Source organism: Adiantum capillus-veneris, chromosome 15 (assembly GCF_014529385.1).
Source record: "Adiantum capillus-veneris isolate H3 chromosome 15, ASM1452938v2, whole genome shotgun sequence".
Classification (NCBI taxonomy): Eukaryota; Viridiplantae; Streptophyta; class Polypodiopsida; order Polypodiales; family Pteridaceae; genus Adiantum; species Adiantum capillus-veneris.
The window spans coordinates 125863471-125876138 of record NC_140945.1 but is presented as its reverse complement, the minus strand read 5'-3'; the positions used below and the strand labels follow the sequence as shown (position 1 = coordinate 125876138).

Sequence of the window (12668 nt, the reverse complement as noted above, 5' to 3'; positions counted from 1 at the left end):
TACTCAATTTCACCAAAAAAAAAGGCATCAAGACAATATTACAGAACTAATATCTTGACAAGGTTCCAATCCATACAGTAATAAAAGTAAAGATTAAATGATTCAGATTGACCAAAAGACAGAGTCCAAGGTCAAGGAAGCTATGCAGAGAAAAAAAATACAATAACATGTTGTAGAGATCTAGGTTCAAGCTTCCTTTGCAAAAGTAATTTGTGCGCATGCGTGTGTGTGAGACTAACATACATCTCACACGCAGGCATCGCACACACAGGTACAACATTTGCGCACAGTTTGCCCATCAAAGTCTATCCAGGGTACGAAGGGGACATCCTCACACAACGTGTACGGAACCGCAACATTCTGCATACGACAAGCGTGTAATAGCAGGTCTGTGCCTATTGGACATAAATGGTTGAAATGTGGGCAAACAAAGAATAATTCATGTAAACAAAAATGGCATCCTATTGCGATATAAAGAAATGGTTCACTTTTTTTGAATGAATATATAAACTAGAAGTTTCTCCCTCTTTGATAATCTAGGCTAAAGATGTTGGCGTTTTTCAGCTTGTGCAAGTAGAGGCTCTTGTGTAGGTTGGACAAATGGTGGACCTTGAGGCAAGTAGATTATAAGGACCTCAAAACAACACCTTGTATATTCAATCCTTCTTTGTGTATAGGTTGGACAAGTGGTGATTTGAGATTCACCTCTAGGCTTTAAAAGAAATTGTGGCTGGACAAGTGGTGATTTGAGGATTCACCTCTAGGCTTTAAAAGAAATTGTAAGGTACACACCCTATTAGTCATACATGAGAAACTTTGTGCATAATACTAAGACATTGTAGGGAATGGAACTAGATACGATATATACTTGTACACACCTAACCAGGGAAATGAATTCCCGATTTAGCACAAAAGGAAAGAAAAGAAGCAAAAATACATAATGGCGGTAGATTCTTTTCACACAGAAGAACCATATTTGGAGAGCTGAACAATAGATTGAATTGACTTGAGATTTGAAGCTTGAATGAACTTGGTCACTGCATCCAGGCATTCCAATGATCTTAGAGCCAAATTAATGGGAATTAAGGTAAGAAAAAATTCCATTCCAACTCTGGAAAAGTACCCAAGCAACATCGGACCAATCCAAAATTTCACTATGTTGTTGACTGGGCCACCTGCTTTTCTGATTGTCTGGTTTCTACTATTCAACTGTTGCCAATTGGTCTAGCAGCCCAAGAAAAGCAAGAGTCTCTCTATACGAGGAAAACCTCCCCCTCAGATTTCAGATATCTCTATGGAACTAGCAAGAAGGTTGTTCTGCAATCAAAACAAAATTTTCCATTTATCTACCTCATCTTCCAGTATGTCAAGAGGGTCTGGAGATTGTGACTTGGAGTTCTTATCTGCACTCCCATTGGTCCAGGTAGTCTGATCTTTTAGCTCCCCAGAGACATCGCTAAGGTTGGCAACTGAATCGTCATGTCGTTGTCTCTTCTTTTCTCTGTCGCAATAAGTCATCAAAACACAATCCTGAGATGACCAGATAAAATACATGACAGACAGACTCTCAACAGTCTCGGAGTAAGAGAAAAGAAATGATCTCCGCAATGAAACTGGTGAAAGATACTTATGTACATAATGTAAAGCATGACATATCGGAAAAAATTCTCGTGCACAAGGACAAAAAGCAAGACTAGAAATTCAGTGTCAAGAACACTATAAAAAACCTGGCGGGGGAAGCAGATCTACTTGAACGGCCCCTTAAAGGAGATCTTGAATGACTTTGACCTACAATCAAGACCATAAGAAGAATATCAAAATTCAATAATGATTCAGGATACACACAGCAGGATTAGAGCAAGCAGTATTTTTTGCTTCTATACCAGATCTATATGCAGAAAACAGGGCTAATTCTAATTGTTTCATTTTTATGTAATCCCCAGAATCATTACGCTAATCACCATAAGAAAAGCCCCCCCTAAAAATATGAAAAAGGAGGTAGTATAACAAAGACAAACAACAAAAAAAAAAGGAGAGGGGAGAAGAGTGTGGGGGCTTCCTTCTTGGTTGGAAATCAAAAGGAAAGAATCATGACCCCCTCTACATATCTCTATAAAAAGAGGCCCCTCTAAATATGTGCAATAGGAGGTAGCATAACAAGAACAAGCACAAAAAAGAAAACAGAAGTCTATTAGCCATCAATGCAAGAAACCAACGAAATCAAAAGTATGCAAAGGAAGAAAAATAAAAGACAAAGAGAGTTGATAACAGTGCATATGCATTTGAAGAGCAAGAAATATAGCAGAGACAATGTGCAAACAAAACATGATGTTTGCCAAATAAAGAACAGATATAATGAGATCTACTAACAGTTCAATTTTAATGACATTAACATGTTAAAAACCTTACTGCAGGCCTCTAAGTAAACTTCACCCTAAGCTTTTTTGCTTATCACATATGTAACAGTAGCACATGCAATGTAAATCAACAAACTGTGCCCAACATCAAACAGGAAACGTACTTGCTTAGACTTGCAATGCTACATGAAAATTTATGAAACATACGTCGATCCTGCCGTCCTCTGGAATCCCTTCCAGGTGAAAGCCTCTTACTATGAGGGGAATGTCTTCGCTGAAGCCTCTCTCTCAAATCACCTCCTCGAAAATCCCGTCTTCCTGCAAAAGCAATTTTTTCTTTGAAGGGCATAAACCGAGTGACGCTATTATCCTACAGACCCAAAAGCCTATGCCATTTCGAAGTGCAAATTCTGTCTCGTGGAAAATTCGGGATTTTAGAGAGTTTAGCTCTAGATTAAGACACGTATTTGAACTCAGTCAAGCGAGGAGTAAAGACACAACACACAAAAGTACAATTTAGAACAAACAAATAACAAAATCTACAAAGAAAATCTACTTGGTATCCCTTCAACCTTACAGGCTGCTTTAACCGACCTTAAGTTCCTCGTGAAGCAGTTACAACGAGGCTACCGAGTTAAAAAGACATCTAAAATCAAGTGAACTGCAGCATTAATGTCACATGACCACAAATTTTTCCATCTTTGCACCATCTATACTGAAGCCATCCTCTTAAGAGTTTCAGCAGAGGAGCGGAAACCAGCTAAGAGCCCGACCGGGGCTTCCATATTAAACTATATTTGCGAATCTGGGAGGCAGGAAGAACAATAGAGGGCTTACCCCTGGGAGTTGAGAAGCTGCGTGGGACTTGCCAGATTGGTCCTCCCATCACCGATGCCACCAGCGACCTGATTCGCTCCTGTTGAGAGGATGGGGTAGGCACTTGCCCTTCATGCTGAGAGGACGGAGCTGCTGGAGGATAGCCTGATGGCCCTTCTTCGCGTACTCTCTCTACCACCTTTTGGCTGCTTAAATGGTGATTGTGGTCCAAATGTTATGCTTGCATTGAGGAAAATAAATTATATTACCTCATGGGTTGACAACTCTTCTGCGTGTTCTCCGATCTCATGTTCCGTTGGGTCTTGAACTTTGAGTTCATGTGTGGAACAGTGGACTTGGCTTTCCGTTGGGACTTGTGTTCACATGCACATGCCTGGAAACGCTGTGTGTGCAAGCTTTCCACAGAGTCTGGTACCATCGTGTACTTGCGTGGATCCTGGGAATGTCTTCTAATCATAGGCTCATGAATGGGGACCATCCCTACCGATGTAGCATTGCATAGCATATTCATGTGCTTGCGTGCTTAATTTTTGCATGCTACCTTCTTGCTTGAATGCCATGAATCCTTTCGGGAAATGGGGATGCCCACTCGAAACTGTGTGTATGTTGTTTGCTGACACATTTTGTGTCTTGTGCACAGGTGGTAAGTATAGCCCTCTTTCCAAGATGAGAAAATCCTGGAACTAGAGCCTTCCTACGTGCTTGCAAAGATTGTGGCTTCTTGTTTGGAAAACAATTGCAAGAAAATGGAAGAGAATGTGAGCACTTGAGAGAGTAGATAGAAGGAGAATCAACATTAACGTTCACTTGTTTGCAATGCTGAATTTTTCACTTGCATCTGTATGGAAGTCTGGAATTGTAAATTTGTAATGCCCATGATACTATACACAATTCTCCCATAAATAAAGAGAAGTTTTAAGAGGGGGCCCACCGTTCGGGCTCATTGTATGCCTTGTTTCACTTCAGCTTTGTCTTTCAAGTACAAAAGTGTTTGCCCTCTTAGTGTCCAACCCGGTAACACTATAGGCAAGTTGTCCAACACAATAGGATGGATTGGGGGCGGATGCTAAACTGTTGGGGAGAATCAATGTGCAGTAAGTGAGGGGATTGGACTGATCCCCAACATTAGGCGGAAGCCGTGCATGATGATGACATAGGGCCTCTGGAATGTTTTTTGATTCATTTGCGAGTAGAGTAAATGTCCCTTTCCCAAGTGAGACTCTTCCGACAAGAAAAGAGAGTCCCCCCAGATCTTGATACTATGTATGATGAATTGATAGCTCAAGGTCAGGCTGATGAAGTCACTTTTGGAGGTAAGGATCTTCCAAGAGGAATGAACAGATGCTCGAGAACTCCTAGTCAAAATTCACGATGAGCTGGATGCCCTCCCTAATGGACACTTGTATGGCTACTCCTAAAGACAGTCCAAGGTGGAATCGTATGCAAATGCACAATTCGTTTTCGATTCAAAAGGTACATAGTATTGTGACAAACTTGGACACCCCAAGTTTGGAATCTAGCATGACACACGAGAGAGAATCACTTTAAAACACTTCACTTAATTCACAGTTCAATTGAGTCGACACGGCCCGACGTAGTTCCGTGCCCAAAGAGATTGGCCCCAAAGACTGGCGCCCCTTTCGGTATTTCTTTTTGTATTAATGCTTGAGCAAAGTACAGTTGCCCGCGGGTCTCCTCTGCCCACCGGTTCGACGGTACTTGTGAGCCAAAGAGAGCCCAGGGGACTTATTTAAAGGCCCTTGACCATTGGAAAAGCAGTACTTCCAAACTCAAAAGCACTTGGCTCCCCAAAAGCAGCGTGTTTTGCAAAAATCCATACAGCCAGCCACGTCAGCATTCCAACGTGATTTGCGGGTTTCCGTACAACCAGCCTTCTGTCTCTGTAAGTGCTCTAGTGTCCCTAAGGGCCCTGTCGGCAAGTGCCCTATAAGCTGGAACAACTTATGCGCATGCCACATCATCAATTTGTGACATACCCCCGTCTTGAAAGAATTGTAATCGCCCTCGATTACGTCGGCAAAACAAACAAAGGCCATAAACCAGTTCAGTAGACACTGACTCTAAGTACCAATGCACTAGACAAACACAAATCTAGCACTTGCACAAAGACGACTCAGTCAGTGCACATTCACATCATATCAACCACATAAAAATTGATTCCAAATCTAAGACCATGATTCCTGACAACATATTTAGCAATGGCATCTAGATCCACAACGGACCTCAATGATGTCTATAGATTCTCAAGACCGAAATGCTGCAGTCATTTCGTCTTTCAATCCTGCACTCAAACAAAATCACATGAGAGAGTACACATCAATCAGATTCAAGTTCGGGAATTCCCATTTTCAATTTCCTTATTCATAAAGTCATACAACAGAATATTGTCAGTACAGCATTATCCCTCAAATCCAAAGGGAAATTAGTGACATTATTCCATCCAGGTAATCTGTGACAAAGGAGCGGAATGACTCTCCTCTCGTGCAATCCCGTCTGCAATTGATTCAACCCTGCTGATCTGCAGGATCTTTCGGAATAGACGTAGCTAAGTCGAAAGCCTCAAGGTAAAGTTCCAAAAGAGGAGTATCTAATAGGTCCTCCTCCTCCATCCACTTCGCATCCAATGCGCGATAGAACGAGTATCTCCTCGCTCTCTTCCACTTCAGGTTGCTCATCAGGCTCCCTATCAATTGGCACCTCACCCTTAAAAGGTTTCAAGAGACTCACATGAAAAGCATTGTGAATCTTCCAAGTGTGTGGCAACTTGAGTCTGAAAGATACATCATTTATCTTTTCTTGGATCTGGCAAGGGCCATAATACCTCATGCTAAGCTTTGGAAAAAGCCGCTCCTTTCCCTTTCTTTTCCTAAGGCGTGCCTTCCCAAAACGTAAGAGCACCCAATCATCTTCCTTTAGCTTCAAGTCGCGTCTATGTCTATCTGCTGCCTTCTTGTGCCGTGCTTGAGACTTCTCTAGAGCCTCGCGAACCTTGGAAAAAGCAGTGTCCAAATCTCTCGTGTACTGATCTACTTCAAAAATCTTGTCCTTGGTGCTTAAAAATGGAGGGACTTTCTTAGCACCTTCGATTATTTCAAATGGCGCCTTCCTTGTCGAAGAGTGAACCGTGTTATTATAGGCAAATTCCACCAAAGACAAATACTTTTTCCATTGAGCCTTCTGATTGGAGATGTTAGACTTCAATAAATCCAAAACCATTGAATTGGCTATCTCAGATTGCCCATCTGTCTGCGGTGGAATGATGATGAGAACTGCAACCGCGTGCCAATGTTCTCCCAAATTTCCTCCAAAACAAACTCATGGATTGTAGATCTCTGTCCGGCACTATTGTCTCAGACATGCCATGTAATCGGAAATTTTGAGCAATGAACAATCTCACTAAATGATTAGGCTTGACCATTTTCTTTACTAGAATAAAGTGAGCTTGCTTGCTAAATCTATCAATGAATATCAAAATGCCATCGGTGCCCACTTTGAGTCTTGGGGAGATCAAAGATAAAATCTATAGCAATGCTTTCCCAGGGGCGAGAGAGAATCAGTTAAGGTTGTAAAAGTCCCTATGCCTTATGCCTCTCTGTCACAAGACGGGCACCACGTGCCGATAGAAAAGAACAGACTGAACAGAATTTTAGCACTTCATTAACAATTGAACTGAAAGAGAGAGACGACACGCGACACTGAGTGGCGGAATTCCACCCCAGAGAGTATTGGCCCCAAACCTTGGCACCCCTTTCGGTATTTCTTTATATTGCATCAACACAATACAAGCCGGTACTCCAGACTCTGCACCTTCTCCAAGAAGCATGCCAGAGAATAGCCCTAGCCTCATATTTAAAGGCCCTTGGCCTGAAAAGCAGTTACAGTAAAAAGCCTTTAAAACTCAAAAACTTCTTGTCCAAAAGCAAAGCCAAAAAGCTGCCAGCGCAATTTACGAAAATCTGTACAGCCTGCCACGTCATCATGTCAGCGCAATTTTCGAAAATCTGCCACGGCATCAATTTTTGCGTGTGTGCGGGTCCTGCTTTATTTTAATCCCCTTTATGTCACTAGGGCCCCATCAGACGGGGTCCCCATAAGTTGGTAGGACTTCCTCTTCTTCTGCTACTTGTTCTTCTGAGGGTTTAGGCTCCTCGGCCGTTGACTCCATTCTTTAGGCTTTGACACGTCAGCAGTTTGTTACATCTCCCCTTCTTGAAAGAGAGTAATCGTCCGCGATTACAGCATATCTGCAAAACAACTCAAGTTAGCTCAAAAATTTCTGAGGGGACATTCCGAGGGACAATCAATTTGCTCTTTTTATTAAGGAGTTAGCTTCTCCTTTCTGCTCTTTAGATTAAGGAGTTAGCTTCTCCTTTCTGCTCTTTTGATCAAGGAGTTAGCTTCTCCTTTCGGTTGTTTTGATCAAGGAGTTAGCTTCTCCTTTCTGCTCTTTTGATCAAGGAGTTAGCCTCTCATTTGTCCAGATCGGGACTCTTGATATTCCGGCGTAGTAAAATTAGCCATCACACCCAGACCGTACTGATCTTCCACGGGTGTCTTGATGCACTAAAATTACATACCCAGGCAATCTCATCCAATTAGGAATATTCACTAGTTGACACATCACAATGCAACACAAATGCTCACATATGCATATAACAAGACATAGAAACATAAAGTTGCCGATGAACACCCCCCCCCCCCCGGCAAATAACCATCCAGGTCCGGGCCATGAGCTGTTCAACGACTCCCTCATCACTCCTCCCGCAAATAACCTAAAAAGGTCCGGGCCATGAGATATAGAGGCCTTTTACAACCAAACGCCCCCTAGACCGCAGCCTGCGTCGTTTGGAGGCTGAGAGTAACCACTACTCAGACTTCTTAATACTCCCCTCGTAAATAACCATGCAGGTCCGGGCCATGAGTTACAACAACAACACTCCCCCCGTAAATAACCACAAGGGTCCGCGCCATGAGTAAAAACAACACTTTTCAATCATTCAATACTCCCCCCGCAAATAACCACAAGCGTCCGGGCCATGCGTAAAAACAACAACAATACTCCCCCCGCAAATAACCACAAGGGTCCAGGCCATAAGTATGAGCAAGCATTCTCAAACATCATTTCTCACTACTCCACCCGGGAGTAAAATCACCAATCATTGAAACCAGTATTAAAACCAGAGTCAAACAATTCAAATCGGCACCAAAACAGGTTCAAAACAGATACCATCCATTTCAAACAAATTTCAAACAGGATCACCAAACAAGTTCTCAAACAGATTTCAAACTTAAAAAGCAATCTCGACATCAGTCGAGCTCGAAAAGTCGACTAACTTTCCATCCTGGAACTTGCATCAAAAATTACGGTTAGGTTCATTCCGTAAGGTCGGAGCACAGCATGGTCCATCAGCTCTTGGACAAATAGTGTTTCTTTGGCGGCGATGGTAGTCCCAAGATAGCAATCGCACCGCACTTCCAAGGTTATCAACTCGAGAAGAGACATCTACTGAGAGATGTCGAGAAATTTCAAGATATAATCTACAAGGGTTCCCATGGCAAGCATTTCGGGATACCCCACTCTGCCAGAAGTTGCACTCCGAAGGAAGATGTCAGAAACCATATAACTTCGGACAAAAATTTTCTTGAAAGCTTGCCAAGTCCTTGGAGTATGCTGCTTGGTAGTTGTAGACATCAACATCTGCATGACACTGCTTCTGAGAAAAACAGTGACTTGAAACAAATCTAGATCCTTCTCTTGCAAGTGATCTTAATTGGCTTATGCCCTGTAAGACATGAGCGGTGAAGACGAGAGCCCGCCCGATGCGCGATGAAGTAACAGTGGGAGTGGCTAATAAGTCCGGGTTGGAGGGCGAAGATACCTTGAATAAAATTCCAATAGCTCTGTCTGCTCTTTGGTAGAACCGGTATGCTTTCAGAAAAGCACACGCCTGATGCTCTGATACCACTATCACAAGACGGACACCACGTGCCAATAGAAAAGAACAAACTGAACAAACTTTTAGCACTTCATTAACAACTGAACTGAAAGAGAGAGACGACACGCGACACGGAGTGGCGGAATTCCACCCTAGAGAGTATTGGCTCCAAACCTTGGCGCCCCTTTCGGTATTTCTTTATATTGCATCAACACAGTACAAGCCGGTACTCCACACTCTGCACCTTCTCCAGGAAGCATGCCAGAGAATGAGCCCTAGCCTCATATTTAAAGGCCCTTGGCCTGAAAAGCAGTTCCAGTAAAAAGCCTTTAAAACTCAAAAACTTCTGGTACAAAAGCAAAGCCAAAAAGCTGCCAGCGCAATTTACAAAAATCCGTACAGCTTGCCACGTCATCATGTCAGTGCAATTTTCGAAAATCTGCCACGTCATCAGTTTTGCGTGTGTGCGGGTCTTGCTTTATTTTAATCCCCTTTATGTCACTAGGGCTGTAACAGACTTGGACACTCCTGTTAGGGAATAAAGGCCTAAGTGCCTTGTACTTATAACTTATAAGTTAAAAAGACTTATAAGTGAGGGGGCCCAAGTGTGAATGGCCCCCTAGTCACTTACTCATATACTCAAAGGTGAAGCCCAAATAATACATAGCGTGGCTTTTTCCCAAAATCCAACGAGCCCTCTCTCTCTCTCTCACGTTCTTCTCTGCGTGTGCTCTTTCTGCGCCAATCTCCTCTCCTCCTTCACTCTCATTGCATAGGACAGCAAGTGGGCTCTCTCTCCTGCTCCCCCACACCTGGTATCAGAGCTTTAGGGTTTCCAAGAGAGCCATCTTCGAAACACAGATCAGAATTTTGTTTTTGCTCGCTGCGGGAAGGATACTCAACCGTTTTCGATCAACTCTGTCGCGAAGGGATCCTCTCACCGTGTAGAATCGACCTCCGGTGACAGTTTCCCCAAAATTAGGGTTTCAAAAACTGGCGAACAGCAGCCTATTTCTGCTGAAATTGACCAATTTCGGGGTCAATTTGATGTAATTTCATTAGGGCAAGTCTCACAGGTCAATCTTACAGGTGTTTCCACCAACGAGGTTCTGAAAATTCAGCAAAACAGGTGTTTACAGGTCTGATTTCTGCCCTAAAACAGGGAATTTCAGCAAGCAAATGATGTATACACCTTGTGGAAACCTTTGGTAAGGGTTTGGCAGTGAATGTACGCTGTTTTGGGGTGATTTCGCGTGAAATTTGCTCGCTGTTTTTCTGTAACAGCAAGCTGTTTTTTGCCCGATTGCGCACATTTGGGCGTGTTTAGATCGGCAAAACAGGGTTTCAGTGTTTGCAATCACTCAGAATGGCTTCTAGCAGTGAAAGTGGCAATTTGTTGCACATTCGCAAGCTTGAAGGTGCCCATAACTTTGCTATATGGAAGAAGCAATGTTATAATGTGATGTTGCAGAAGAAACAGGCGAAACCTATTAAGTTACAGGGTGTGAAACCGGTCGATATGGAGGTTGAAGAATGGGAAGAAGTGGACGAGTTGGCTCGCTCCACGATCATGCTTTCGGTGTCTAACAATTTACTCTTCAATGTAGAGAATGAGCAGACAGCATGGGGCATGTGGAAGCGTTTAGACGAGTTGTATGCACAGCAGAGTGCTGCCAGTAAAGTGTATTGGCTCAAGAAGCTTATGGATCTCCGCATGAAGGAGGGCACGCACATGTCGGTGCACCTCAATGAATTCAATTCTATTTTCAGCCAATTGACAGAGCTGAAATTCACAATTGATGAGGAGTTCAAAGCTACTTTTCTGCTATGCACATTGCCCAAGAGTTGGGATGTATTCCGGACAGCTCTTAGTAACTCAAGTGCGTCACTTAAGTATGCAGATGTAGAGAGTTCTCTCCTGATGGAAGAGATGAACAGGAAGAACACCACAGGTGGGTCTTCTAATGCATTGCACTTGAGAGGCAGGTCTCAACAGAGGGAGAAATCTGACAGTAAGGACAGGGCACGCAGCAAATCTCGTAGGAAAGATGTTGTGTGTCATCATTGTGGAAAGAAAGGGCATTATAAACAGGAATGCTATGAGTGGAAGAAAGAGAAGAACAAGGGTGCTGAAACTGATGCAAAGGACAAGGGAAATGCCAAGAAGAGCACTGTGTTGATTGAGGAAATCAATGTTGCTAGTAGTTGTGACAGTGACAGCAGCACTGATGTACTCAATGCCTCTTCTGTGGATGCACATACCCTTGCTATGGGTTCTGATGTGGACATGCATACTTGGATTCTTGATTCAGGTGCCTCCTTTCATGTAACACCTCATAGGGATTGGTTTACACAGTACTCATGTGAGGTGCAGGGCACTGTTTATTTGGGAGATAACTATGCATGTGACATTGCAGGTATTGGCAGTGTCCAGTTTTCTTTTGCTGATGGTATGACTTTTGTTTTGCACAAAGTGCGTCATGTGCCACAACTCAAGAAGAGTTTGATTAGTACAGGGCAGCTAGATGATGCAGGCTATCACACCACTTTTGGTGATAGTAAGTGGAAAATTTGTAAAGGGGCCCGGATTGTAGCCAAGGGTTGTAAATCGGACACTTTGTATCCTTTGCATGTATCTAGTGTGCGTGACCATGTTCTCGCCGTAACCGAGCAGCCAAGTGTTTCTTTGTGGCATGGCCGGTTGGGACGCATGAGTAAAAGAGGAATGGAAACTCTGTCTCGTTGTGGTTATTTGCCGTGTTTGAGGTATGCTGATTTTTCTCATTGTGAGCAGTGTATTTATGGTAAGCACAGTCAAACACTGCACAAAAGGTCACTTTCTTTGAAGTCTGACAGGTTAGACTTAGTGCATTCCGATGTATGTGAAATGCCACAGTTGTCCTTAGGGGGAAAGAAATATTTTGTCTCGTTTATCGATGATGCTACACGTAAGGTGTGGGTGTATCCAATACGTGCTAAAAGCGATGTTTTGGATACTTTCAAGAAGTTTCTTGCGTTTGTTGAGAATCAAACTGACAAGAAGCTTAGGTCTTTGCGCTCAGACAATGGGGGGGAATATGTATCAAAAGCATTTATTGACTTTTGTGCTACTAAAGGTATTAAAAGAGAGCTCACGGCTCCTTTTAATCCCTCTCAGAATGGAGTTGCAGAGAGGTTGAACCGGACTATCCAAGAGAAAGTTCGGAGTATGCTGTCACATGCTGCATTACCTCATGGTTTTTGGGCAGAAGCTGTGCAAACAGCTATTCACTTGATTAATCGCTCACCTAGCAAGGCTTTGGGTGGAAAGGTGCCTGAGGAGGTGTGGTCTGGCAAGCCACCCTCATATGCACATTTAAGAGTGTTTGGTTGTGAGGCCTATGTTCACATCCGGAGTGAACTGCGCACCAAACTAGAACCAAAGTCTCATAAATGCATTTTCTTAGGATATGGTGAGGATGGTGAAATGGGGTATAGATTATGGGATCCCGCATTACGGAAAATCATACGCAGCAAT

General features: G+C 43.1%; 1 protein-coding gene across 2 annotated transcripts in view; it reads right to left on the bottom strand.

Moving 5' to 3' along the window:
* LOC147441453 (Zinc finger C-x8-C-x5-C-x3-H type family protein) overlaps nucleotides 1-12668 on the bottom strand; it is a 124417-nt gene that overhangs the window by 69131 nt on the left and 42618 nt on the right. The window contains exons 2-4 of one of the 2 annotated variants that reach the window (XM_086483095.1): nucleotides 2565-2675; nucleotides 1728-1788; nucleotides 1351-1501 (exon numbers count right to left, since the gene is read on the bottom strand). In XM_086483095.1, coding sequence (XP_086339221.1) covers nucleotides 1351-1501; nucleotides 1728-1788; nucleotides 2565-2675 — 323 coding nt within the window. The remainder of the gene's footprint in view (nucleotides 1-1350; nucleotides 1502-1727; nucleotides 1789-2564; nucleotides 2676-12668) is intronic. The other variant, XM_086483096.1, reaches the window with a different exon arrangement.